The sequence below is a fragment of the Thermobia domestica genome, chromosome 6 (assembly GCF_964235325.1).
Source record: "Thermobia domestica chromosome 6, izTheDome1.hap1.1, whole genome shotgun sequence".
Taxonomy (NCBI): Eukaryota; Metazoa; Arthropoda; class Insecta; order Zygentoma; family Lepismatidae; genus Thermobia; species Thermobia domestica.
This window is the reverse complement of record NC_137459.1, coordinates 146,633,785-146,661,650: the sequence shown is the minus strand read 5'-3', so window position 1 is coordinate 146,661,650 and position 27,866 is coordinate 146,633,785. Positions and strand designations below refer to the sequence as shown.

General features: G+C 38.7%; 1 protein-coding gene across 5 annotated transcripts in view; it reads right to left on the bottom strand.

The window, feature by feature from the left end:
* Window positions 1-1,461: 1,461 nt before the first annotated feature.
* LOC145688249 (uncharacterized) overlaps window positions 1,462-27,866 on the bottom strand; it is a 277,974-nt gene continuing 251,569 nt past the window's right edge. For all 5 annotated transcript variants that reach the window (XM_081762192.1, XM_081762195.1, XM_081762194.1 and 2 more), the window contains 2 exons: window positions 8,267-8,499; window positions 1,462-2,439 (listed from right to left, as the gene is read on the bottom strand). In XM_081762192.1, the coding sequence (XP_081618318.1) occupies window positions 2,028-2,439; window positions 8,267-8,499 (645 nt within the window). In that variant the 3' untranslated portion in view covers window positions 1,462-2,027. The remainder of the gene's footprint in view (window positions 2,440-8,266; window positions 8,500-27,866) is intronic.

Here is a 27,866-nt window from a genome sequence, read left to right as displayed (position 1 = left end):
AGTTAATTCATCCTCCAACATTTTCATATCAAAAATAAATAATACGCTTAACTTTTCTTTAATAAAGTCTACCAGAGATTCCTCGGCTTGCATTATTCTATACAACGTTATTTTCAAAAGTTCTATTTTTACAAGCGGAGTAACAAATCTTTCAAGAAATGCAACTATAATTCTTTCCCAGTCAGTAGTGACATTTAACAACCGCTGCATTTCTTCGAATGCTAGGCCTGTACATTTATTTAAGGAGGCTACTAACAAGGCTTCTATAGAAGTATCTAGTTTGGCTTGTAACAAGTCAAATTTTAATAAGAATTTACATACTTCAAAGACATTACATCCATCAATTGCAGGTAAATTACTGACTTGCTGTTGTATAGTTTTGAGCTGAGTTGATTTTGAGTTTAACGTCCCGTTCAGCAGCGAGGCTACATGAGCCGTCGACCTACTGATTAACGTGAAATCCGAACCACATGAGCTCCCGCCGGGAATCGAACTCGGGCCTCCCACGCCAAAGACGCGTACGCTAACCGCTTAGCCACGGAGAAGCTAAAACATGATATTATAGGTTCAAAAAAGTCCTATTTAAATAACACGGTGAATTTCTTCATTCCCCTTTAGACCCTCTAAAAACTAAAAATTATTCGCTTTTGTCAATTTTTCTGTGAGTTAGTCCCGGAAGTAGACAATCATGCCAAATTTCATCATTCTAAACCTGCCAAAAGTCTAAACATTTTGGGGTCTAGATGTCCCATGTAAATAGCATAGGAAATATTTTTCAACTCCCCATATAACCACTCTAAAATTTAATTTTTTTATTTTTAGTGAGTTTGTTAAATAATCCCATTAAAAACGTACAAGCATGCAATCTTAAGTATTTATTCCAATTATAAGTATCTAAAACATGAGACAATTATCCAAAAATGGCCCATTTAAATAACAAAACATTTCTTCAGCTCCGTTTAGACACCCTAGAAACTAAAAATATTCACTTTTGGCTATTTTCCTGTGAGTTAGTCCCGAAATGCTAAAATCATACCAAATTTCTACTTTCCACGTCAACCGGAAATGCCCGTCATTTTATGGCAGTGAGTGAGTGAGTTCATGTAGTTTTATATAAGGTATATAGTTAGGATAGGATACTTTCAGTTTGCATTCTTCCCTTAAAGTAAGTAGGGTCTGTTTCGCAACCGCACATTACAACAGGCATAATTTATTATTTAAGTTATTTTAATTAATATTACTCTTACATAATGCTTAACTTCAATATTCAGTAGCATGAAAATGTTTTATCTGCATAAAATCAAATAGTAATGATACTTAATAATTATAATCGAAACATGTAAATCATCGAAGATTAAATTTAATGTTTCCTGGTTGTGACATATGGAACTGGATAACCCCTTTTCTTTTTCGGAAGAAGAGTTTTAAAGTATATGAAGAAATAAATTTTCAAATTGCAAATTTTAAAAAAAAACTATTTATTTAATATAAATTTGAAACAATGTACACTACAAATATTTTACAAAATGCGGAGACTTCTAAAAGTGTACTATATTTTTGTAGAAGCATATTGATTAGACAATATCCATTAACATAATAACATTTTAGATTATGGAAGACAGTTTTGTTGGAAATATATTTACTCTAGTATTTGCAATTCTTTTGAAAAAATATTCATTTGTTAGTCTTCGCAGTATACATATGATGTTCGAAAGTATCCTGGTAGTGTCCCTAATGCAAGAGTAACTTAAGCACATGTAAGTACCATATAAAATATATTTGTGTGCTTAATTTAGCCACGCAGTTCAACTATTGATTTAATCACTCATGACTTTACGATTTTCTTGATACAGTCGTTTTTTAACAATTAAGAAGGAATACAGAAGACAAGAAATTCAACTGCCCTTATTATTAAAGTTGAAATTTTGAAAATACATACGTCAGATTGTCATAAAACAGCAGCTTTAATAACTGTCAATTTCTCCTAAATCCGTGAAATTTACAATACAGTCCTCCAAAGAGTGTGTTCACTTTGAATCCTTTTGGGGAGTGTACATGATCCAGCCTGTCACACAAGCAAAGGTGAACTCCAAACTTTCAAACAATGCCTTGGATGGCTCATTGTCCTTGACAACCACAGCATATGGGTGAATCCCGGCTTCAGAAATCTTCCTACACAGAGCTCTTACAAGCAACTTCCCATAGCCTTGTCTGCGGTATTGTTTCATAGTATGTAGCATACCTAAACCTCCATAGTTGGTCCACAAAATCCAGGCTGCAAGCTCAGATGTTATCTTCGAGAATAATCCAATTCCTCCATTCTGTTCGATGGTCTTCTTAATGTAACTTAAGGATGACTCTGTGGCGTGTGGCCAATACATTTGGATTTTATGTGCATCAGAAGGTAGCAAAGGAACAAAGTCGGCGTGTTGTGGAGTTCTATACAAAATACAAATAAAACTTATTAGAGTAGATAAAGATTATTATTATTATTATTACACTTCCAAATTATAACTAACTCTTGGTCTGTGGAACCCGGAGGTTCAATACCGAGTTCGCAAAAGCTTCCAATTGATTTCTGACCTTAGCCAACTGGATCCAGTTTCTACTTTGTCCTACTATGTCTGCGAGATCTATCTTAATATTATCCTTCCATCTGCACCTAGGTCTTCCTAATGAACGTTTCCCGATTAGATTTCCAGTAAAATCTTTGAAAGCGTTCCTACATTCTTACATTCTGGGTACATGATCTGCCAACCTGAGCCTTCTAGACTTGATGACCCTAACAATGTTTGGTGAACGGTATAAACTATGCAGTTTCTTGTTATAAGGTTTCCGCCATTACCCATTCCCGATCTTCTTGGCTCCGAATATTCGCTTCTTAACTTTCAAACTATTCTGTGCGTAAATACCGGAAGTCTTGTTTAACGGCTTTGTCTGTCCTTCCACCCGCCGTGGCCGGTCCCAAGCCCGTGCTGAGAAAGAGGGAGGGACCCCCTGTGTATGGCCGGGTCACATGTTTTGTGGTGGCTCGGTAACCCTCAGGGGGAGATAGGGTTTCGGGAGCAGCGTGGGAACACGCTTAACTCTTGTCTATCCTCTGCTAAAAGCTGGCAACGATTATTTAGTTGTCGGTGCGAACCAGGATAACAACCTACCAGCGGAGGTGAGGCTGCGGCTATCCTCCGAAATGGGCGACTAACTCGTGCCATTGGATCTGGGAGAGTACGCGTGACATCATCACGTCCTCAGTGAGGTAGGTATTCTTGACTGCCGTACCTACCGGCGGAGGTGAGCCTTCGGGTATCCTCCGAAATGGGCAACTAGGCCGTGCCCTTGGGTCCGGGAGATAAGGCTACGTGGTGCCCCAACACGTATGAAAGAGTGGGTAGCTGGTGTGCCCTGGGTGGGCAGATCCAGTGCCCTACCGGGAGGATGATCTAGGTTATCCTCAAAGAGAGTGCTATGCATTCTCTTGGGTCCGGGATGGGATACTCAGTATCCTAACGCATACTCGTACCTCAGGAGTGCTGAGGAAGTGGGTTTCTCCTTCGGCCCAGGCTTACACATTCACTGGGTGCAGGGGCACATGACCCTACCAGGGGAGCCGCCGCTCCTAAATGGCCATTGTCTTTAAAGGTAGACAGTCTACATCAGCCATTGGGTCTGGTAATGTACGGTGTACCTCTACCGTCATAAGAAGTAGTTCCGTATTGCTTGAAGGGTGTGGGTGTCCCTTCTAATGGTGGCCTGCACGTACCATTGGGTTTCGGACAAGTAGCTTAGCTACAACGTGTACGTGGTACCTAAACAAGTAAAAGATAGGTAGCCCCGTATTGTTTGAGCGCGCCTACCAGGGAGACACGGCTCCTCGGGGCTTGGGGAGACACGGCTCCCAAATGACAATGTCTGCCTTGAGCAGACGGTCTACATCAGTCATTGGCTCTGGTAATGTACGGCGTACCTCTACCGTAAATAGAGGAAGTACCGTATTTTTCGGACGACTCTACCGGGGGGGGGAAGTGCGGATTCCAGCCTGTGGGGAGACCAAACGGAAGTGGGGGAGGGGCAAATCCCAGAGATCTGGATAACGGTTCTGAACCTGCTAAAGGGAGGAAACTCTGTGGGATATCGGCCGGCACGAAACTCAAATGGTGACTTAACACGTACCATTGGGTCCGGGATGAGATACGGGAGTATCTCGACGTGTGCGTGGTACCTCTACACGACAAGGCGGTTGCCAGTTGAATGATAGAGGTAGGCAGGGCCGCGATTGAATAAGCCCCCTCGGGCATCGCCTCGGGCCCCGGATTTGGGTTGGATTCTGCCGGGCTGTGGTCATACCGTGGGATTCGGTACCATGCGGGAGCTAATCCCAGGAATCCGGGTAACGGTGAGCGTATGGGGGAGGTGAGCTCGCCTTGAAACGCTTGGGCGCCATGCCTGCAGAGCATGGTAGGACTGACTCGCTAGCATTCTGCCTCAACCAATAGGTTTACTGGTAGGCACTCAGGACTTCGGTCTGGCCGCGCAGTGGACGTATCCCACTCCCTCAGAGAATGGGGGTTACATCGCTTCGGCGAGTCAGAATTAGGGGACAAATTCTGACGGTGCACTTCGTGCACGAGGAACAATAGCGTATATTGTGGAACTACGGGCGGGGTGCATTACATTCTTGCGGAACCAGTCCATTAAATAGACCAAACGGTCGCGGGCATGCTCCCCATGCATGCAATTAAGCGTGGCATAGTAGACCACTAGCGAACAATGTCCTTCCACCCCCAGCTTATGGCACAATAAAGATTTAGGAAAAGTGAGCTCACACAATGGTAAAGTATTAAGATAAATCCAAGTAACTTCAATTTAAACAATCTGTAAGAAATTTCAGTAAAATTATACACAATACAGCTACCGCCTATCGGATTTTACAAATACTGTAAGTAATCAGTATTGGCAAATTGTATTGTTTTATTTTTAAATAACACTTCGTCATGTTATTGTGTATATAAGATGGTTGCATAATAGTGAACAAAATATGTGTGTTTAATGCGTAGCAGTGTTGTAAAGTTTAAGACTTATTTCGTAAGATGGATTGACACAGCTCTGATCCGTAGATTGAAAAATACAAGAAAAAAGTAATGATATTTGATGAATGTGGTCGCTCTTAAATGTTACTGTAGCATTTTAACAGATAGATAGATGAATTGCTACACAGATGCCGGAGAAAAGAATCTATTTTCAGAGTTAGTTTCGTGGATTTTTTTTAAGTACATGCTTCTACATTCGAACGTAAAAATGAAGCGTTAAGGTTTTAGGATTTAAGTACGTGTACCCCCGGTTGAATAGCAGTGCCCTAAGGAACATTACCGACATGCCTAGTACATTCCTGGCACATGCTAAGTAAATGTGTCAAGTACATACACGGTACGTGATATACACATAATAGATACATTCCTCGGTATGTGTCATGCACGTACTTTTGGGCGGAAGTAACCTTATTCCTTACATGTGTATTTCACATGATTGCTCTATTCACGTACCTATCATGTACATTCCAATGAACCTCGAGGAACATTCTTTACACATGACCAGTATGTACTTGTGTTGGGTGGGTGCTTGAGAGTTGTCAGTTCCTATCCCCATTTGCACCCCTTTGTTTGGGTAATTTATAATTCATAAATATATTATAAGTCAATATTAGAGCTAATTGAACTGACATTTAGCACCTGCACAATGGAGATAAAAATTGGAGCCCACCAGCTCTTAATCAAACCTCTCTTCCAATTCCCTCACAGATTTGACGTAGATTAAGTTAGAGCTATAAGCTTTATGTCCCCTTAACTCTAACATGCCAGACACACCCATGAAGCAAAGGGTCTGCGATAATCAAAGCAGTTTTGACGAGGAAGATCACATGAGAGAGGTTGGACAACTGCGTTGGTTTAGTTTCGGTTGGAGATGAGTGTAGCTCCCCTTCATCAGCGAGGCTATATGAGACGTAACCTACAGCTTAACTTTGGATTTGAACAACATGAGCTCCCGCCAGGAACCAAACCCGGCTCTCCTACGCTCTGGACATAGCCACGACTCAACACAACTACGTTGGAAACGTTAATGGGATAATAGGAAAAATAAGGTAAATGAATGACTTTTCAGCCTACTCTTAATTATTAGGTGTTCTTGTAAAACGACACGTATGAAACATGGGCTTGTAAAAATGAAAATGAAATCTTCCATTTTTTTTCCCCACGATTATGCTCTTTAGGCTAAGGGAGACCGATGATTAAGGCAAGTGAAAATGGAAGATGGAAGAATTACTGTAATGAGAAGGTAGGAGAAAACGGGAGTACTCCAAGAAAACCCACGGACACGATGTTGTCCACCACAAACTTACTTGGTTGGGATCAAACCAGGGCCCTAGGCATTAGAGGTAAGCGCTCTACCACTGGCAGAAGGACTTATGAAAGATGACGCTGCTATCAAGGCAACATTTGCTTTTCATTTGCCGCACGGTGGCTCAGTGGAAGAGTACTTACCTCTGATGCGTGGGGTCTGTGGTTCGATCCCCGGCCAAATAAGTTTGTGGGGACAAAATCGTGTTCGTGTGTTTTCTCGGGGCACTTCCGTTTTCTCCTACTTTCCCATTCCAGTAATACTTCCATCATCATTCACTTTTCTTAATCATCGTCTCCCTTATTCTGAAGAGCAAAACCATGGGACGTTAAGCTGAAATACTTCATTTCATTTTTTTTTCATTCACTGCGTCGCATTGTCACACGTACTTTCATCATTATATCATTTTGTATTGTAATCTGCTTATTTTGTATTTTATATGAACAACTGTTTTGTGACAATGCAAAGTACGTCTGCCATCTTGTAGGGATAGATTTAGAATGCAAGATGTAGGGACATTTCATGCAGGTAATGGGAGGGTGACCTATCAGCTGTTTGTTTTCTTTAATAATGCAATTCATATTTTCTCGTGAGGAGCGAATCATATTTATCTAATTTAATGGTTCTCAACCTAGGATAGCACTCCTTGTGGGTGCAAGAGGGCTCAAGCTACTGAAAGAAATAGTATAATTTGTGAAGTTATGAATAGAGCAACGCTTGTAATGACAATTTACAGTTCAGCTGTAGCAAACTTCACAGATGTTATAAATGTTCGACATTTTGTCTTTGGCATGGGAGGAAGGAGGCGGGAAGTGAACAGACTTTACAAAGGAGCGCTAGGTAAACAAGTTACGAACCAGTGATCGAATTGATAACAGAAAAGTGAGAGAATTTAAATAATATGTACTCATATTACACGATAAATAATATAATCTGCTAAAGAGGATCAAGAGAAATATGTTCATTTATGGAATATGAATAACCACCGTTAGTCACCATTATTCGATAAGATGTTAAGTGTTTGACTTCATTAACGAACTAAGTCACCATTATCCCTAAATATGTTAATGAGTTCGCTCCATTAAAGAAGGCAACCAAGATAACCACTCTATCTATCTACTGCAAGAAACAGAATTAAAATTTTCGCATTCCCTCAAAAGTTATCTTGCAGAGTAATGGACAGACGAACGTGGCAACAATACAATATTATAAGTCTCAGTGTGTGATCTTGATCAAAAACATATAGACAATTCAAAGAGTATGTGTCCTATACTACTTAACTGTCTCCCTGTAACTGTTATGGAGTTTTCTGTATTTTCAAGGATCTATATAACAATGTGGAAACTAAATTTCAATAATAATAATAATAATAATAATAATAATAATAATAATAAAATAATAATAATAATAATACGAACTTCATAACAAACATGAAATCCGGGACATTTTAACGTTTCGACAGAGAAACATGGGGACACGAGAAATTTACTCCAAAAGAGACTGACCCGATAAAATTGGGACGGCTTTTAACCCTAATAAAAAATAGTTATCAACATCTGCGTTGTTAGCAAAACACTTGTTCACGAAATGTAAATAAATTTGTTTGATTTTTCTTTAAGATAAACTTCTGAAAGATACTGAGTCCAAAATTAAACCACTGTTTGTGCATTTTTCCACAAAAAATAACTAATACCATTATTATATAATCTTTAATGAAATATTGGTTTATATAATATGAACGAAATCGTTAAAACCAGTACATCAGATATATATTTTTTTAATTTTTACCTCCAGCAAACTATTCTGTACCAGAGCCCTGCAGAGAATCATATAAAAACCTTAAATTTAAAATAGTACTTTCTATAAAGCTTACGGGATCTCAAAATCCTTTGACTCATCTCGATGTAGCCAATAGATATCGCACATTGTTGAATCCGTAGTCCCTTTTTTATCGGCAACTTCCAGTAGGACTGACAAATGTCGTTCATGTACACCAGGATAGAACATTGGATGACTCCAGTTGATGTAGTTTGTATTTTCCAGAACTTTCTTTAGTGTAGCACAGGTATGGTCTAAAGTGTAGAAACTAATGCTGTTTTCCCAATCCTAGAGAGAGACAAAAAACTAGTTAACAACAAGAGAACCCAACAATATTTATTCTTTAGTTCAAAGTGCTGTGAAAGAATAAAAATAAATAAAACTACATACAAAGGCACCAAACTTTCTCGTTCCCATTAACAAATTAAATCATATTACGCTGCAGTTATTACTGAAAGATTTATTTATGAAAAATGAACGAAGTGATAATAGGCGTTTTAGGAGAACTTCATCCAAAGAAAATGAAATGAAACGAAATCTTTTAGTTTTACGTCCCACAGTTATGCCGGCTAGAATAAAGGAGACGGTGATGATGAAAAATGAATTAAAATGGTGGAATGAAGAAAGTGTGAGGAAACGGGAGAACCCTGAGGAAACCCACGCACACGGTGTTTGTCCATCACAAAGTTCACTTCGCCCAACTGGGATCGAACCAGGGACCCCATGCACCAGAGGTGAACGCTGTATCACTGAGCCACCGCGGTTCCAATTTCATCCAAAGAGTACATACCAAATGCAATCTAGTCGTTGTGGAACTTTTCCAGAGAAATGGTATAATGATATTGTAGGAATGCTAATGAACTCTCTGAAATATGAACAAAATCACCTAAACAATATTTTGAGAAAATTGTCCAAAACGAACTAATCCCCAGGAATAAACTTCATGAATATGTGCTTCTCATGAGAAACAACTTGTGTCATGTACTGAAATATGAAAGAAGCGTCCTGAGTAAATGTTGAAAACATCATCCGAAAGAAATATTCCCAAGCGTACAGTACACCTTAAGATTATTTTCTTTTTCAAGAGAAATAACTTATGTTATATCGTAGGGTTGTGAATTAAACATCTATTTGTGAACAAATCGATTGTGTTTGTTTAAAATAAGCTTCTGAAAGATACTCACCCAAAGAGTAAATAATCTCTTGTGTATTATTTCCAGAAAAAGTGATTAATACAATATTATAGAAAACTTGAAGAAATATTAGTTTATAAAATATATACAAAATCGTTAAGAACAATTTATGAAACATTTGTTACCTACCGTTTCCCTCGGGCGCTGGTTTTTGGAGAACTTTTTAAGAAAATAGCTGATAACAATTTTGGTCTAGGCTAATGTTTTGTTTAGGCGCAGATTGATGACATTGAAATACAACAAGTGATTTGATATGAGCAACGTTGGTGCTTTCGAGACTTAGGTTGGATTATATTTATTTTTGCGTATGCATGCGTATACATATACGCGACTAGCAAGCCGACTGCTTGCAGGGATTTATACACACATGAATGAAGACAATAATATTTTTCTAGATAAATTTTTATTTATGAAATAGGCATATATGCGAATGTGGAAGAGAATGAGAAATATTAATAACATACAAAATTTTTACTATACAGAGCTTAAACGCTTAAATAGAAGAAATTGCGCTTATGCAATTGAATAAACGAAATAATGAAAAAAGGGACACTTAATATTGCATAGTAGATGTAGATATGCACACATTATATAAAAACACTAGAAAAATAACCCTTTTTATTTGATATTACTTGCACTATATACTTATTATTTGCACTATAAGGCTTTCACTGTGTAATTAGGCCGAGGGGGACGGGGAGATATGGGAAACACTAATTCATGATGAGATTTTTTGACTCTGAAGAAATGCTGTATTTAAAAAAAAACGGTTGTTTACTTTTTTATTTAATACCAAAATAAGACTTTAATTGTATACTTAATTATTTATCGTATTTCACTTATGTTAATATAGCGGCAAAACTTTTTGTTTCTTCTTACTGTGACGGCTTAGGCTCACTCTTCGCTTCTACCAACGCTTGGGAACATCCCGTTCGCTATACTTAGGGTCGGTAGTGCGTTATACAAAATAATAAAGAAATGTTAAAGTTTTTTGCATTTTTACACAACACAAATATGACGCCGGTATAATGGAAAGCACTGGCAACACATGTTTCGGTCCCGTGGGAATAAAACTTGGAAGTGATAGTTAAAAGAGTGTTGCAGTTTGAACTGGTAGATTCCTTCTATGACTGTTAGATTTTTTACACTACTATTGTACACAAAACAGTTCAGTGGAAAGGAGCGAATGTTGGTAGTTGTGGGAATGAGTTATTTTACCTACGACTTCTACAAGCCATGAACACTGTTTTTACAGTAGGAAGGATGACGCAATATGAGTGCACGAGAACACAACCGACGGCGAGAATTTGTTTACACATAATATCAACTTTGTGTTTAAAAATATTTTCAACTTTAATAAATATTGTTATGAAGAAAGTACATGGGAAATAGTTATAGTGGCGAAAACCATAAGTTGGTAACTATTTTTAGGGAAAGAAAAAACTGAGTTTGCTGCTAGGAAGCACTTTGTTTAGACGATAAGCATTGTATTAGAAAACAACAAGTTTTTTGTTTTACCGTGAGAAATGATAAAAGCAACTGAGGAACACCTGCAGAAAGAGTTGAGTTTTTACTAGCAAGCAAAATAGCTTTTTTATGAGTAAAATAATGATTTTGTTGCATGAATAAAAGTTAAAAAAGAAATACACTGTTCGTCCAAAACATAGTCTTGTGGCCAGGCTGACGGTTACAAATTGGGATTTGCAAGGGAACAACACATTGCGAGTTAGCGAAGTAATGTGTTGAGAATCCTGGATAAGCACATATGGGAAAATAAGTTTGGAGGTTTATACTTTTTTAAACAAATATGGAGTTGGCAACATTACTTTTGATTCATTGGGTGTGGAGGATTATGGGATAAACAATAGCAACACTGTTTTTGGTGGACACTACCCACCCAACACAAGTACATACTGATCATGTGTAAAGAATGTTCCTCGAGGTACATTGGAATGTACATGATAGGTACGTGAATAGAGCAATCATGTGAAATACACATGTAAGGAATAAGGTTACTTCCGCCCAAAAGTACGTGCATGACACATACCGAGGAATGTATCTATTATGTGTATATCACGTACCGTGTATGTACTTGACACATTTACTTGGCATTGGCATGTGCCAGGAATGTACTAGGCATGTCAGTAATGTTCCTTAGGGCAGTGCTATGCAACTGGGGGTGCGAGTACTTAAATACTAAAACCTTAACGCTTCATTTTTACGTTCGAATTTAGCAGCTTGTACTTTTAAAAAAAAGCCAAGCAACTAAATCTGAAAATATATGCCCTCCTCCGGCATCTGTGTGGCAATTTAACTATCTATTAAAATACTACAGTAACATTTACGAGCTCAGCTCAGCTCAGCTCAGCTTGAAAGTGTAGTTTTGTGTCGAGTATCGGACAAAAGTCCCTGACTCGATGACAGCTGTAGAAGAGAAAATGATTAGACCTTTGGGGGGTGAGTTAGAACATGAGATACGACGACGTCATGTGGCCTTCAGCTGCAACTGTCGCAGTGAGGGGGAGAGTGTGGGTAAAGAGTTATGCTACAAACGTGGCGTCCTGTAAGTTCGTCGGTGTGTATGCGCTGTGCCAATGGCTGCAATAGCGGGGTTGACGTGGCGGGGGAGGTTGGCCCAAAAACGAGTATGGTGTTGATGTAACACGTCCCGGATAGGATATATGTTTAAGTCCTCTAGAAGTTGACGATTACGCGTATATCGGTCATGGCCTGTTATGATACGAGCTGCCCTGGTTTGCACACTCTCGACCGTGCGCAAGTGACTGAGTGCCGCATGTTGCCATGCTGGACATGCATAGGTGATTGTGGACAAAATTACCATTTTAAAGACGTGGAGTCTTGTTTCATGACTTAAGGCACTGCAACGCAGAATAGTATAGAGGGCAGATAATTTTCGAAGGGCTCGGTGTTTAATGTCCCTGATATGAAGACCAAAAGTAAGGCCTCGATCTAAGATAACTCCCAAGTATTTAGCATGCAGACGGTGTGGAACTTTAATGTTGTCATAATATAAACGATGGATGGTTCTGCTGCGTCTTTTGCTATAACAGACTGCAACGCTCTTATCCGCGTTGATTTTTAGGCGCCAGGTGGTAGCCCAACATTGAAAGACATTGAGTTGCCGCTGCATGTAGTGGTAGGAAAGACGAAGATTGCTGCTGTTCGTGAAGAAAGCAGTGTCATCGGCGTATGTTGCAGGAAAACAGTGTGGCACAATGGGTAAGTCTGCGGTGTATAAGGTGTAAAGCAGTGGCGAAAGAACCGCGCCTTGAGGCACACCAGCTTGAATTGGTTTGGGAGCAGACTTGGTCTGTCCCACAGAGACATGGAAAAAGCGATGAAAGAGGTATGAAGTGAGGAGTTTGAGATAAGGTAAAGAGAAACCTTGTAAGCGAAGTTTATAAATGAGGCCTGGTAACCACACTTTATCAAACGCCTTCGAGATATCAAGGTATACACCTACAACATAATGTCGTCGATTAAAAGAGGTAGTCAGATGGTCGACTACCCTCACTAATTGGCTTGTTGTGCTGTGGTTAGCACGAAAACCAAATTGATGGTGGGGGAGTATATCTAGAGTGGTGACGTGCTCCTGAAGTCGGGCGAGAAGCACTCGTTCGAAGAGTTTGCTCACATGAGATAATAGGCTAATTGGTCTATAGTTTTCTGGGAGAGTCGGATTTTTACCTGGTTTAGGGAGAAGAATGACTTTCGCTTCTTTCCAAGCACGGGGAAAGTAGCAAACCTGAAGGATGCCTGTAAATAAAGCAGCAAGATAGAGGAGTAGCTTCCGTGTCCCATGTTTCAGTAGTTCTGGGCGGATCTGATCAACTCCAGGCGCTTTTTTGTTGGGCAAGTGACAAATTTGACGCTCAACTTCCCTTGGTGTTACGACCTCAGGCAGGGGAAGTATTGGTTGAAAATGGAGCATGCGCATAGTGGCCCGAACGTCCTGCCGAATATGAGGAACGACAGGAGTCGCATTAGGTGTAAACTGGCGCTCTAGAGATGCAGCAAATAGGTCTGCTTGCCCTTGGTCGTCATGTATGACCCCATGCGGACCTTGCAGTATTTGAGTTTGACGAGAAGTCTCTCGGCGCTGGAAAAGGCGGGAATACTGCCAGATTTTAGTGTCATTAAGTGTGACCCCACGAAAAAGTGTCTCCCAGTACTGCTCGGTTTGTCTTCTAGTGATTGTCTTGATTTTGCGGCTTAAGGTGTTCCATAGTGTTTTGTAGAGTGGGTGTCTAGTGCGCTGCCAAGTACTTCGAGCCCAGCGTTTGAGATGGATATAAAGACGAAGTAATGGAGAGTCACAGTGTGGATCGGACTGCGAGTCAGGAATTATTGATGTGCTGAGGGAGTCAGCCGTACGTAGAGCAATTGTGAGATGGGCGACCGCCTGATCAATTTCCGCAGGAGAATTTGGACGAGCGGCTATGTCGAGCAAAGAGTTTAATTCCTGCTTATAGACATCCCAGTTCGTAGTTCGGGAGATATGAGCGGGTGCAGGACGGGAGATATGACGATGCGAAATTTTGAAAAGGACCGGATCATGATCTGAGTCCAGTGCTGAGATCACGTAAGGACGTGTAGCTAAGATGGTATCTTTGCTTAGAACTATGTCCAACACATCCGGTTCTCCGCCTGCTTTAGGATGGTGAGTTGGATCAGGTGGCCCATAGGCAATGAATGGAGATGTGTGCAGATACCGGTGTAATATTCGTCCGTTTTCGTTGGAACGTCTGGAGTGCCATTCCCCATGTTTTGCATTGAAGTCCCCTGCCAAGATGATCTTGGGGCCCAAGGTCGAGATGGCGTCGAAATCATTGGGATCTAAGTCATGTGCTGGAGAACGGTAGCCCGTGACCAATATGAGAGGAATCCCGGGGAGGAAGACTTCTATAGCAAGAGCTTCTAGTGTGTGTAACTGGGGTAAAAGGAGTTGTCTAGCCTTGAAACTTCGTTTCAGGGCAATCAGTAATCCTCCTTTCCGTCCTTGAACTCGATCGAGGCGAAATAACTGGTAGTTGGGCAGTCTCCAGTGTGTAACCTGGGCAGTGAAGTGAGTTTCCTGTATAAGTAAGATATCGACCTGATGTTCTGCTTGAAAACGAATTAGGAGACTCTTCTGGTCGGTAAGACCATCTGCATTCCAGGTTACAACAGTTATAGTGTGATGAATGAGTGGTTGGTTAGAAGCAGCCATCAGCAATCATGTCAGCAAATGTCTCTATGACGAGAGCAGCCTTGGACGCAAGATCCGTGGCTTCCCGAAATCTAGTAAATCCTTTCTTGATATGAGAGATAATGCGGCCAAAGTTGAAGGTTTTGATGTATGTGAGGAGTGAATGGAGATTGAAGTCATTAACGGATGGTGTAGACGCACTATCTGGTGTGTTGGGCGTAGAGGGAGCATCCTGATTTGGTGGTGGAGGTCGGTCGATGCGAGGTGCCTTATTGTCCAGTGAAGTTGATACAGTAGGACCGGAGCTGCGGCCAGAAGGAGTTGATTTCTTGAGAGCATCTGAGTATGAGCGAAAGACGGGACAACCGCGATAATTGGCTGGGTGGTCCCCTCCGCAGTTTGCACAGGTTGCTGGCGTAGATGCATCTGGTTTGGCACAGGCTTTCGTAAAATGACTTTGCCCACACTTGACACACTTAGGTTGAGCTTTGCAAGTGTCTTGTGAATGACCAAGACGTTGGCAGCGGTAACACTGCAGAACACTCGGCGGCCGATAAGGCTCAAATGAAACTTTATAATGAAGTAATCCTGATATGTTGTAGATCTCCTGTATATTTGGAGTTTTCTCGAGGGAGATGAGAAAAAGTGGCATGAGGACTCTATCTCCACCAGTGGGGCCCCGACGAGACATTTGATGAATCGTGAGCGGCTTAAAACCTAAAGTGAATAGTGCAGACTGAAGATCAGCGACGTCGGTATCGATGGGTAATTTGCGAACGACAACCTTTACGGGTCGGTCACTTTTGGCGATGCCAGTAGCGTATTCAGTTTTCGTCTGTTCGCAGTAGTTTTTGATAGTTGTGAAATCGTCCCTAGAAGATACCTGAATCACAATACGTTCTTTGTTATGCCGAACCTGAGGTGATTCTCTGAGGGTCTTGGAAAGGCTTTTGGTAAAGTTGTAAGTGTTTTTGATGCCGTAAATGTAAATAGGAGGTGGTTTAATCTCTTTGGTGCTTTTGGGCCGTGGCTCTATCACAGGAGACTCGTCAGCTGTGAGAGTAGATAGAGGCTCAAATCGGTTACTCATCGGTAAAGCAGAGAAGTCTGATGAATGTTGTTGGCTCAGTGTGGACTCCAAGGACGAGCGACGTCGCTTGGGTGTAGTAAACAGGGTAAAGTCCATGGCATTGTCGTCCTGCGGTGGAGCAAGGGATGGAACGTCTGTCGTCGACCAGTTAGTAGAGGATGATCCTGACTTGGCAGTAGTGCCGGAGGTGGAGGGCCGCCCCAGCGGAACAAGGAAGTCCTCAGGCCGGTATTGAGATCGGCTGACTATCTTCGTTGGGATTTTGGTCTTCTTTTTCGAGATGACTGGCTTGGACGTAGCCATCATAGGAGCTCAGATGACGAGTGAAGTTGAGATGTCAAATGTATAAGCTACCCTCCGAAGAGGAGAGTAACTTAAGAAATCGTTTAGCCAATAGAAATTGCAAGGTCGTCAACAGATAATATCAACGTGGTGCGTTAACCTCCGTGGAGGTATTAAATATAATTCGACGGTTGTTTCCTCAGCCTCAAAGAGGCAAGTAATCCAACCGTATGTACGAAGATCGCGACTAAAATAAACCAATGGGGATGAATACCTAAGTGACTTGATTATTTTTCTCCGCCAGCTACGGATACCCTATTTTTTTACCTGGTTAGAGATTCCAGGTGGCCAGTTCATTTACGAGCGACCGAGCTCTAACCTATAATCTTAGCATTCAAACCTTTGATTTACGGTTATTTGTGATTTCACGTTTATAACAAAGACAAATATTTTTAAAAGAGTGTAGTTTAAATAAATTACTGAAATAAATATTTTTCACAAAGTTTATCCTTTTAAATTATTGTTCAAAGGCCTTTGCCTTTAGTAAGCCTTCTCCGAAATACATGAAAATGAATTGTGCTGCCATCTTTGGAGCTCTTTTAAAATACACATATATGTTTCTCGACAATGAGATCTCAGAAACTACAGGCTCTAGAAAGATGACGTTTTCACTGATCGATTGCAAATTTCATGTAGATTGTCCAGTTCTAATTGAATATTTAAAAAACATGGGCACTATTTCTTTAGTACATTTTTACGGGTACATTGGAAGTGTTGAAATTTCAAAAAAATAAAATAAAACATCACATCCTAATCATTACACATTCCAACACCACACTGTTGTATATAGCGGTTGTATATGTCTCCGGCATTTGTTTCATAGCCAAATAAAAATGGAAAAGGAAGGATAACCATTTCTCCAGTCTAAGATGAACTTTTTTGGGGAGTGTTTTTCCCAATAAGCACCATATATAACTGACAATATATTAATTTTGTATGTATATTACAATATGGCTAAACTCAGAAAGTGGCTATAGAAGTGAAAAGCATATGGCTAAAAAGCCACTATTGGCTCTTTGGAAATTATGTGACTAACGACGTTCTCAAAATGGCCAGATCTCGTCACAAAGTGGCTAAATTGGCAACCCTAGTCGCAATACGAAGCAACTTACGCACAACCATGCCATGGTACATGGGGTATGTGCCATTCACATTCCTCACATTCCAGTGAAGCATGTAAAAGTACCTTGCAAGTGTCAGAAATTCCTCGAAAGGCACGTACCTAGCGACACGTGATATGCATATGAAATGTACATGTTTCAAGTACCAGGTACGTAAACGGCACATATGGAACTTAAATGGCACGTTCCTAGAATGTACCTGGTTGGGTGGGTATTCGCAGTGAATAATTAAAATAATATAGATTTTTTACTATGAATCACTAGGGCTATTTATTTTGTTTAAAACACAGTTGATTTCGATGGATGGCTATTAGCTGATTTTAGATTCCATGAGTTGTTTCTGAAAATTCCATATTTTGATGTTTTTTTCTTCTTCTAAGATGAGAGTTCCAATTGGTAAAATTTAGTTTTTTTGACAATTGGGGATATGGGGTGTGAAGACAATTGTAGCACATGAGTGAAAGCCTCCCTCTTTTTTTCACACTTTAATGTGAACATTTGCTTTAAAACAAGCTTTGGCATACTCACTGTTTGTGATATGTATAACACTTTGGACGAAACTGATTACGTGAAAACGAATACGTCGTTTCACCTGTATGTGTGAAAATGTTTATAGGGCTGTATAGTTTTGCTTTTATTTATTTATTTTTATTTATATTTTTAGTTTTTTAGTTCTTTTTTTAATATTCATACTTGAATTATTAAAATATTTAAATGAAAATTGACAAATATAGATAAAATGTTGTAATACAAAACACTAAATATTTTTAAAATACTGGAGTAAAACGAATGAATATGTTAACTTTAAAGAGAATTTTAAAAAATTCGATTTATTATTCTGATTATGAATAGTTGTAAAAATATAGGTTAATTCACCTGGAAACAGATGTTAATTCGTAACAATTTTGAGGGTTTAGACGAATAAATATTCGTGAGATTAATTTTGTGTGAACTTTAAGAACGCAAAATCTTGCATACTGATAAAGAAAAAGATTTTAAATTTCCAAATATGGGTAGGATACACATATATACTTCCAACAAAGAACATTTTTTAAAAAGCATTTACGAGTTACCCCTTCATCCAAGTGTATCTGAAACACTTTACAAATTTGCATGCCAGTACACATATATCTTGTTGAATCATTTAACTAATTTTATCCATTAACTGACGAAGACGCAGGGTTCCATCTAAACAACCCTTTGGTTTTATTAAAGCAAAACTGGTTAACCATTATCGAAAATGCGTGAAAAAGAATATTTATTAGTCTTTATGTGGTAGTGAGATGTTATACAAGACGTTTGTAAAACATAATTTGTTCAAAACAAAATATAAGAACGTAAAGAGATACTAATCTTAAATACTTCCAAGGAAATTTTTGAAGTCTAACTCTTAATGCTTATAATAGGATAAGAAAATTTTGTTAACACAAAATCAACAATTCACCTTCTAGAAAAGAAATAATAGGTAAATATTTAAAATCTTCACGTTGTAACCAGCGAAGTTTTTCGGGTGATATCTTAAGGATTTTATCTTGGATGACCTGTAAAGAATAAACACGTTTAGTAGATAGATCTGCAGAAGGAAATAAACGTGAAAGTGCATCTGCACACAAATTGTCGGAACATTTTTGGTAACGAATCTCATAATTCAGTTGCTGTAATTTAATACTCCAGCGTAAAAGATGGGTGTTCCAAGGTTTAGCTTTGTCCAGCCAGCTGAGATTTTTGTGGTCTGTAATGAAAATGACATGATGACCGATTAATAGTTGACGCCAGTTTCGAACAGCAAAGATGATCGCCAAACATTTTAACTCATTCACACTGTACCGGCACTCTGGTGACGTCAGAGTCCTACTAATAAATTGGATTACTTTTTAATATTGCCTACATACTGACAGAGGACTGCGCTGATTCCGAGCCGAGAGGCATCCGATTCAATATAGTAGGGTAGATTAAGATCTGGATGTGACAAAAGAACATTTTTACATATATTAGATTTGATTTGTTGAAAAGCGTTTTCGTGGACATCCTCGCAACGCTATTTCTTACCTTTTTTAAGAAGTTCGAAAAGTGGTTTCATTTTTTCTGAAAAATGAGGAACAAAAGAACGAGACCAATTGAAAAGTCCTATAACAGGTTGTAAAGATTTTATGTTAGTAGGTCGAGGTAAGTTGCGTATAGCTTCCGCACTTTTGGGATCCTTTTGGATGCCTTCAGAGGTGATGAGAAAACCTAAGAAAGGAATAGAGTCTGTACAAAATAAACATTTTTTAATGTTGAGAGTAAGGTTAAATTTTTTAAATTTTTGAAAAAAAAATGTTTTAACAGCTGAAGATGTTCTTCGAAAGTGTCAGTAAAACAAGCGAGATTGTCGATGTACCTTAATATTTTAGCGTGCAGTTCTGGTCCTAATACTCTCTGTAACATACTATTCAATACTCTACTACCATTTTTATATCCAAAACATGTAACACGATACTGATAATGTTGGCCTTTAAAATTGAATGCGGTGTATTCCTGTGATTTGGGAGTAAGTAGTGCTTGATTAGAACTGCTCACTAAATCAAGAGAGCTTAGAAATGGTTTATACCTTACCTTTAGTAACAGGTCTTTTGTACCTTCTGATTTTGTTTGTTGTAATTCGATATACTTGTTCGGCAAACGCAGATCGACGCATACTCTCGGTTTGCCATTTTTCTTAGGTACAACTAAGATGGGATTACTGTGGATGGAATTAGAGTGGCAAATTAACCCTAGCTCTAATAGTTTATTAATTTTTTCTCTACCGTCAGGTAAATACTAATGTCGGATAGCGTACTGTTTTTGGACCAGTGGTTTGTCAGTCTTGACTTCCATTTCATAAAGAAAATCCTTACAAAGTCGAGGATAGAAATGAAATGAAATGAAATTGTTGAGTTTTACGTCCCACGGTTATGCCGGTTAGGCTAAAGGAGACGGTGATGATGAGTAATGAATGAAATGGTGGAATGAAGAAAGTGGGAGGAAACGAGAGAACTTCGAGAAAACCCACGCACAAGGTGTTTGTCCACCACAAAGTTCACTTGGCGGGAGCAGGGTTTGAACCCGAGACCCCTAGCACCAGAGGTGAACGCTCTACCACTGAGCCACCGCGAAAATCCAGGATAGTTGGTAAAGATATCCCTATATTCAGATAAAAGAAAACATAATTGTTTCTTTTGCTGTGGTGTAAGGTTGTGAGTTCGATTCACAGCATCTCGAATTTGTTCGTTCGTAGCATGTTGCCTGACGAATGTGGACGCAGAGATCAAAAAGTTTATATCGGCGATACCAACTTCATCGTCTGAAATTTTCTCTAATTTGTGCTGATCAGGTAAAAGATCGACAAGAGTATTTAAATCGTTGTACTCCATAGAAATAGTACCCTGAGATAGATCTATTTTACTACTTAGAGCTGTAAGAGCGTTTAATTTTAGAATAAGGTCTTGGTTAAGTAATTCAGTAACATATACTTTTAAGTAAATGGAAATGTTATGAATTTGTACTGTAATTAACGTATAGCCTCTTACTTTTCTTTTTACAGACCCACTAAAATCAACTAGAAAAATGTCATCGGCTGGAGTTAGCTTTGGTGCCGTGACGTCAGCACTGATACGTCTTTAAACAGCTAGAGATAAAAGAGAAAGATCCCAGACTGTATTGCATAGCCATTTTACATTTGTATTACAAACTTTTACTTTAATTTTTGAAGAAATCTGAGTTGGCTTAGAACTAACATAGTGGTCTATACTATCGGTGTCCGATTCACAATCACTTCTGGGTAAATTTGGGTCTTTACACTTGCATATATGCGTATGTGTAACATAAAAATATTTATTTGGGCCTTTAGTAAAATTATTAACATTGGCTGATACTCGACCCCTAGTACAGCATTTTAGCGGTTTCCCTGAGAATCAGAGTCTCGATTGTTACGATGTTTTGACCTTTTATAATCATGTTCGTCATTCCTATTCTGGTTGTCATTATTACGAGCATAAAATGGTTTGTTACCTCTGCCTTTTTTTATTTCAGTGGTCATTTATTCGATCCTTAGAATTACCAGTACGTGGTTTTGGTCGTTTGTTGTAATTGTGAGGGTTACGATTTCGATCTTGCTCGTGGTTAGTGTTCTGATTACGAGAACGTGATTGTCGATCGTTGTTGTTACGATCATTTGTATTCTCCTGTTTCAATTACCGCCTATTTGGGCCTCGGTGTTATTAACTGTTTTGTTGTAATATCTATTTTGATTACTACTAGGAATGCAATGGATATACCCGATTGCAATGAAATGAGCTGAGCGAGCTTAAACTACGTAATCATGACTTTTTCCCCATCTTAGTCTATGCAAGCGTTTTTCGGTGATTATTCCTCGATGGTACATCGGATTTTTGATTTCGACCTATGTTCTCACTCAGCACGACATACTCTATCAGCGTGCTAAGTTTGGTTGAGATCGCCCAAACGGTTTAGGAGGAGTTCGCGGACAACCAAACGGCTAACCCGAGTATAAGAGCTTCGCTTCGCTCAGCTCAATTACCATAACTAAAAGATCTCTGATAATTCTGAGAAGTTTGATTCTGTCTATTGTTAGAATTGTTACCCTGCGAATGTTTTTCTTCTTTAGTTTGCTGAAAATACAATGTTTTTAATTTCTGAATAGACGCCAAAAATTCTCTAATATTAGTGCAAGAATGTAAATAAAGTTCTGTACGAAATCTTTGAGGTAACATATGTATGATGTCTGTTAATATCAAATTCTCTGGCAATTGCGGTGTCAGTTTTCTAAGTTTATTAAACTGATCTAATGCAAAACCATGTACTGAGTCGTGAGTTTTTGGATTGAATCGGGTTGCTTTACAAGCCGACAGCCTGTGCTGTATCGTTGCGTTTCCAGCGAAAGATTCAATTAGCGTTTTTTTTAACATTTTCTAAAGTCTTAAATAACTCATTGCGTGTGTAATACCAGCTTAAGGCTACACCCTCCAATACATGAGGTATGGCTTGTACTAAAGCTTTTTTTGACAATTTACCAACTTCTGCAGCTAATGCTAACTTGCGCAGGTATGCATGTACTGACTCAGTAGCAGGATCACCTTTAAACTTAGGTAAATACGCAATAATTTTCGGTGTAAGGTGGTTTTTCAGTTTAGCTGTTCCTACGATTCTATGTCTAGTTTCCCTATTATTACGTCTAAAATTTCTGTTGGTCATGATCTTAACATGAGTTTCGTCACTACTGCTAACTTCACTATGCTCAGTATAAGCTGAGTCATTGTTAGATTGGTATCCAGTTCTGACGTGATTGTCACTATCAGTATTGGGTTCCGATTCCCGTGTTTTGCTTTCGATTCTTTTTATTTTTGGTATACTAACGCCAAATCGTGCCTAATTTCTCCTATATTTCGCATTGCTACTTTAATTTCGGCGTTGTTCTCGAAAGCCTGTTTGTTTTTAACTTTAACGTGATAATCTAATTGCCTAATCTCTTCATAGCACATCTGAAGTGACCCTTCATTCTTTCGAACCTGGTTTTTTTTAATACAACTTCGTCATGTATTTCGTCTAAATGACTTTTGGTTTCTCTATGCATTAGGAGACAACGTTCTTTATTAGCGTTACAGATGGTGTGGTTAGCCGCTACCTGTCCTTGTGCCAAGTCTAACCTTTCGGATATACCCATTAGATGATTTGTGCTTTTAGTTACTTTCATTCCCATTGAACGTACGTCGCGAACTAGGAGCTCTATATTATTTTTATTCTGCTGAATACCTACTGTGTTATGTTCGATTCCCCTCTGAACCCTTTCAATATTTTGATCTACTTTGTTTTCTAACGCTTGTATTCTATCAGCTATTTTTGTAGTTCCTACATCGCATTTAATTTTAACTGCTTTTATTTGTGCCCGTAAATTAGCAAGGTTTTCCTTATTCTCATTCTGTGCCTGTTCCTGCCTATCTAATACCTCTCTTACTTCTGCAAAATTGTCCTTGTTTTCTTTCTGTGCCTGTTCTTGTCTATCTAATTTTTCTTTGTTTTTCTGAAAATGTTCTCTATTTTCTGCTTGCATTTGTTTAAGTATCTTAAGTAAGTCAACTTGTTGGTGAGCCATAATGAAAATACAATTACTAGTTACAAATAATAAATGTAAATAACATTCAAATAAAATGCATATGCTACAGAACACTATATGAGTACGAAAATGCTAAATTTTACTATAATTGTTTATATTGGGACAACCTGCAAAAAGAAAAATATGATTAATAAAATTTCCTATTCCAATATTGGTAGTACTTATTTGTATATAACTACTGTCTCCATGCACAAGTCACTAACGGTCCTGGCGTGTCCCTGTTAGGGCGCCATTAAAATTGTTACCTGCCGTTTCAGTCGGGCGCTGGCTTTTGGAGAACTCCCTAACAAAACAGCTGATAACAATTTTGGTCTAGGCTCATGTTTTGTTTAGGCGCAGATTGATGACATTGAAATACAACAAGTGATTTGATATGAGCAACGTTGGTGCTTTTGAGACTTAGGTTGGATTATATTTATTTTTGCGTACGCATGCGTATACATATACGCGACTAGCAAGCCGACTGCTTGCAGGGATTTATACACACATGAATGAAGACGATAATATTTTTTCTAGATGAATTTTTATTTATTAAATAGGCATATATGTGAATATGGAAGAGAATGAGAAATATTAATAACACAAAATTTTTACTATACAGAGCTCAAACGCTTAAATAGAAGAAATTGCGCTTATGCAATTGAATAAACGAAATAATGAAAAATGAGACACTTAATATTGCATAGTAGATGTAGATATGCACACATTATATAAAAACACTAGAAACATAACCCTTTTATTTGATATCACTTGCACTATATACTTATTATTTGCACTATGAGACTTTCACTGCGTAATTAGGTCGAGGGGGATGGGGAGATATGGGAAACACTAATCCATGATGAGACTTTTTGACTTTGAAGAAATGCTGTATTTTAAAAGACGGTTGTTTACTTTTTTATTTAATACCAGAATAAGACTTCAATCGTATACTTAATTATTCATCGTATTCCACTTATGTTAATATAGCGGCAAAACTTTTTGTTTCTTTTTACTCTGACAGCTTAGGCTCACTCTTCGCTTCTACCAACGCTTGGGAACATCCCGTTCGCTATACTTAGGGTCGGTAGTGCGTTATACAAAATAATAAAGATATGTTAAAGGTTTTTGCATTTTTACACAACACAAATATGACGCCGGTATAATGGAAAGCACTGGCAACACATGTTTCGGTCCCGTGGGAACAAAACTTGGAAGTAATAGTTAAAAGAAGTGTTGCAGTTTGAACTGGTAGATTCCTTCTATGACTGTTAGATTTTTTACACTACTATTATGCACAAAACAGTTCAGTGGAAAGGAGCGAATGTTGGTAGTTGTGGGAATGAGTTATTTTACCTACGACTTCTACAACCCATGAACACTGTTTTCACGGTAGGAAGGATGACGCAATATGAGTGCATGAGAACACAACAGACGACGAGAATTCGTTTACACACAATATCAACTTTGTGTTTAAAAATATTTCCAACTTTAATAAATATTGTTATGAAGAAAGTACATGGGAAATAGTTATAGTGGCGAAAACCATAAGTTGGTAACTATTTTAGGGAAAGAAAAAACTGAAAAATCTTTGAGTTTTACGTCCCACGGTTATGCCGGTTAGGCTAAAGGAGACGGTGATGATGAGTAATGAATGAAATGGTGGAATGAAGAAAGTGGGAGGAAACGGGAGAACCCCGAGAAAACCCACGCACACGGTGTTTGTCCACCACAAAGTTCACTTGGCGGGGCGGGGATCGAACCCGGGACCCCAATCACCAGAGGTGAACGCTCTACCACTGAGCCACCGCGGCCCCAAGAAAAAACTGAGTTTGCTGCTACGAAGAACTTTGTTTAGACGATAAGCGTTGTATTAGAAAACAACAAGTTTTTTTGTTTTACCGTGAGAAATGATAAAAGCAACTGAGGAACACCTGCAGAAAGAGTTGAGTTTTTTACTAGCAAGCAAAATAGCTTTTTATGAGTAAAATAATGATTTTGTTGCATGAATAAAAGTTAAAAAAGAAATACACTGTTCGTCCAAAACGTAGTCTTGTGGCCAGGCTGACGGTCACAAATTTTTAGTTTTTAGCTTTTACCTCTAGCAAATAATCTTGTATCCGGACTCTCTGGAGAATCATATAAAACCTTAAATTTAAAACTTGGTACAGACATATTGAACGGTATGGCTTCTAGGAAAGTGCATACTTTTGTCAGTCAGTCTAATTTAATAGTACCACAAACTTTCTATGAATTGTCTTGCTCATTACACTATTGTTAAATTAAAGGATCGTATTTGAGAAAAGATTTTGGATTGAACTGTTAGAATTAAGAGATACAAATCTATAATTCTTTAAACTTCTCCTTAAAACATTACCACAGCTACTAAAATAAAATTAATACAACCTGTAGTGCATGTTGCATGACCTATAATAGTTGTTATAAGTCCGGAAAGTAGCAAGTCGTTAGTTATTTAACTCCTTTCCCTTTTAAAGTGTACTGAACAGGAAATATTTTCTGCTTCAATGGGGAACATTTTGTCTCCACATAAAAAAATCAACTTGATATGCAAGTATTTGCATGTTAGACAAATACCGATTTCCTAATTAGAGGCACAAAAAACTTTATAATACAAAATTATAAAATAATTTTAACATTTACTAAAACAACTATGTTTTTTACTATTTTACGTATGATATTTTCCAACTTTTGCTGACTTCTCAATGTAAACTTAGATTTAAATACACCACTCTCTACTAAAGGGCCTGTGACACATCCATGAGGTGTCTGGGCCACAACAACCGATTGATGAAACTTGGTAGACTAATAGGACACCTTGCAAAACTAATGTAACTAGCAGGAATTTGTCGAAAAAGTTGTAGTTTCTGGGATACAGTCGATTCACTAACACATATAGGAACTCATGTTCATTATAACGTAAAGGAACACATGCGGTCATTTTGACTGTGTATGCATTTTTAATGTTTTTTTATTTATTTTACTATTTAAAGCATCGTAAAGCAATGAAAAGTTAAAGAGCATTTAAATTAACAAACAAAGATTATTAGACATGGCTGATAATGTATTATAATTTTGAAACTTTTACAAAAGCAGAAATTTATTGTTATTGAACATTATCAAACATTGACATACTATATGCTGGTGTACGGTAACGTTCACAAACTCCCCCAATTTCTTTCCTGAGACTCACACACATTCTTCAGCACAATCTGTACATACTCCTTTTTGACATTATTCAGATATTTTGAGGTTACACCTGATGTATTTGTGCTATCTTTGATGCATTTTCTGTCACTTCCTAATGGACACTTCTTACGTGTTTACCTTTCTAGAATCGGTGATTAGGCACGTATTCAACCTGGGGAGCAGCATTGTTTTGCGATATTCTGCGTGGTGATAGGGTTGGGGGAGGGAGGAAGGTATTGTGAACGACGAGCGCCAAAATCAACCAGTGTTGCCAATATCAAAAGTAAAAATGCCTATCGGTCAAATTGACCGATGTGTACTTATAGGTGTTAAATATGACATTTGTCGTAATATCTCTGGAACGGCTCCACCGAGATCAAGCAAATTTTGCAAGCCATAGTAGATACATGATAGCTTTAAAACGAATTGTCTGCACATGCGCAAAACTGCGCATAATGCACAAATAATTGTGCGCAGGTCCATATCTCGAAAACGTAAAGACTGCGATACATTTTTCTCTTGCTTAGATTGAACTACATGACGAGTATAATATAATGCAAGCAAAAAAACTAGACTCAAAGGTGAGCGTTTTCAAGCAACTGAGGTGAGAAGATGTTGGAATGGTCTGTCCCCGGATACCCGCCTCTAGTTACGGCACTCTGTCTGGCTTCTCAATCATACATTTCGATTACACTTGTGTATAGGTCATGTAGTTAACGTTAATAGTCGCCATATTCGGGCCGTAGTGATATCAAGTACTGTAAGTCATCAATGTTACACAACAGTAACGCAGTATTAACAGTGCGTAAAGATACACTATCAGGCATATGGTCGCGGTCTATTGGAACACATCAGTGTGATGCAGGCATCTATGCTTCAAAGAAACGTGCCAAAACCATAGGCCATAGAGTTACCTATATATAGTTAGTGTGCCATGAGACGAAACCTTTGGGATTGTCTCATCTCATCGCGTGAAACAGTCTCGTCGGAAACATAAGAGGCTGGTGTCGTCTCGTAGAACATTAAGAGACAAAACTCGTGATAAAAATGAAGGGAAAACCGACTATATCCTAGTCGAGTCAAGACCCGAACAAGCCTGCGAAACTACCGTCGCGGATTTCTTACGTTAGCCTTTGCTTAATACAACTGGGTAGTATTGCTACGAGACGAGACGGGATATTGGGGCTGTCGCATCTCGTCTCGTAAATAATAGACAGGTCTCGTCTTGATGTGTTTACTCGTTGTGGAGACGAGACGAAACATGAAAAAAGGCTCGTCTCGTGGCAACACTAACTGTATATAGATAACCTATGGCCTAAGATTTTGGCATGTTTCTTTGATGCATAGCTGCCTGCATCACACT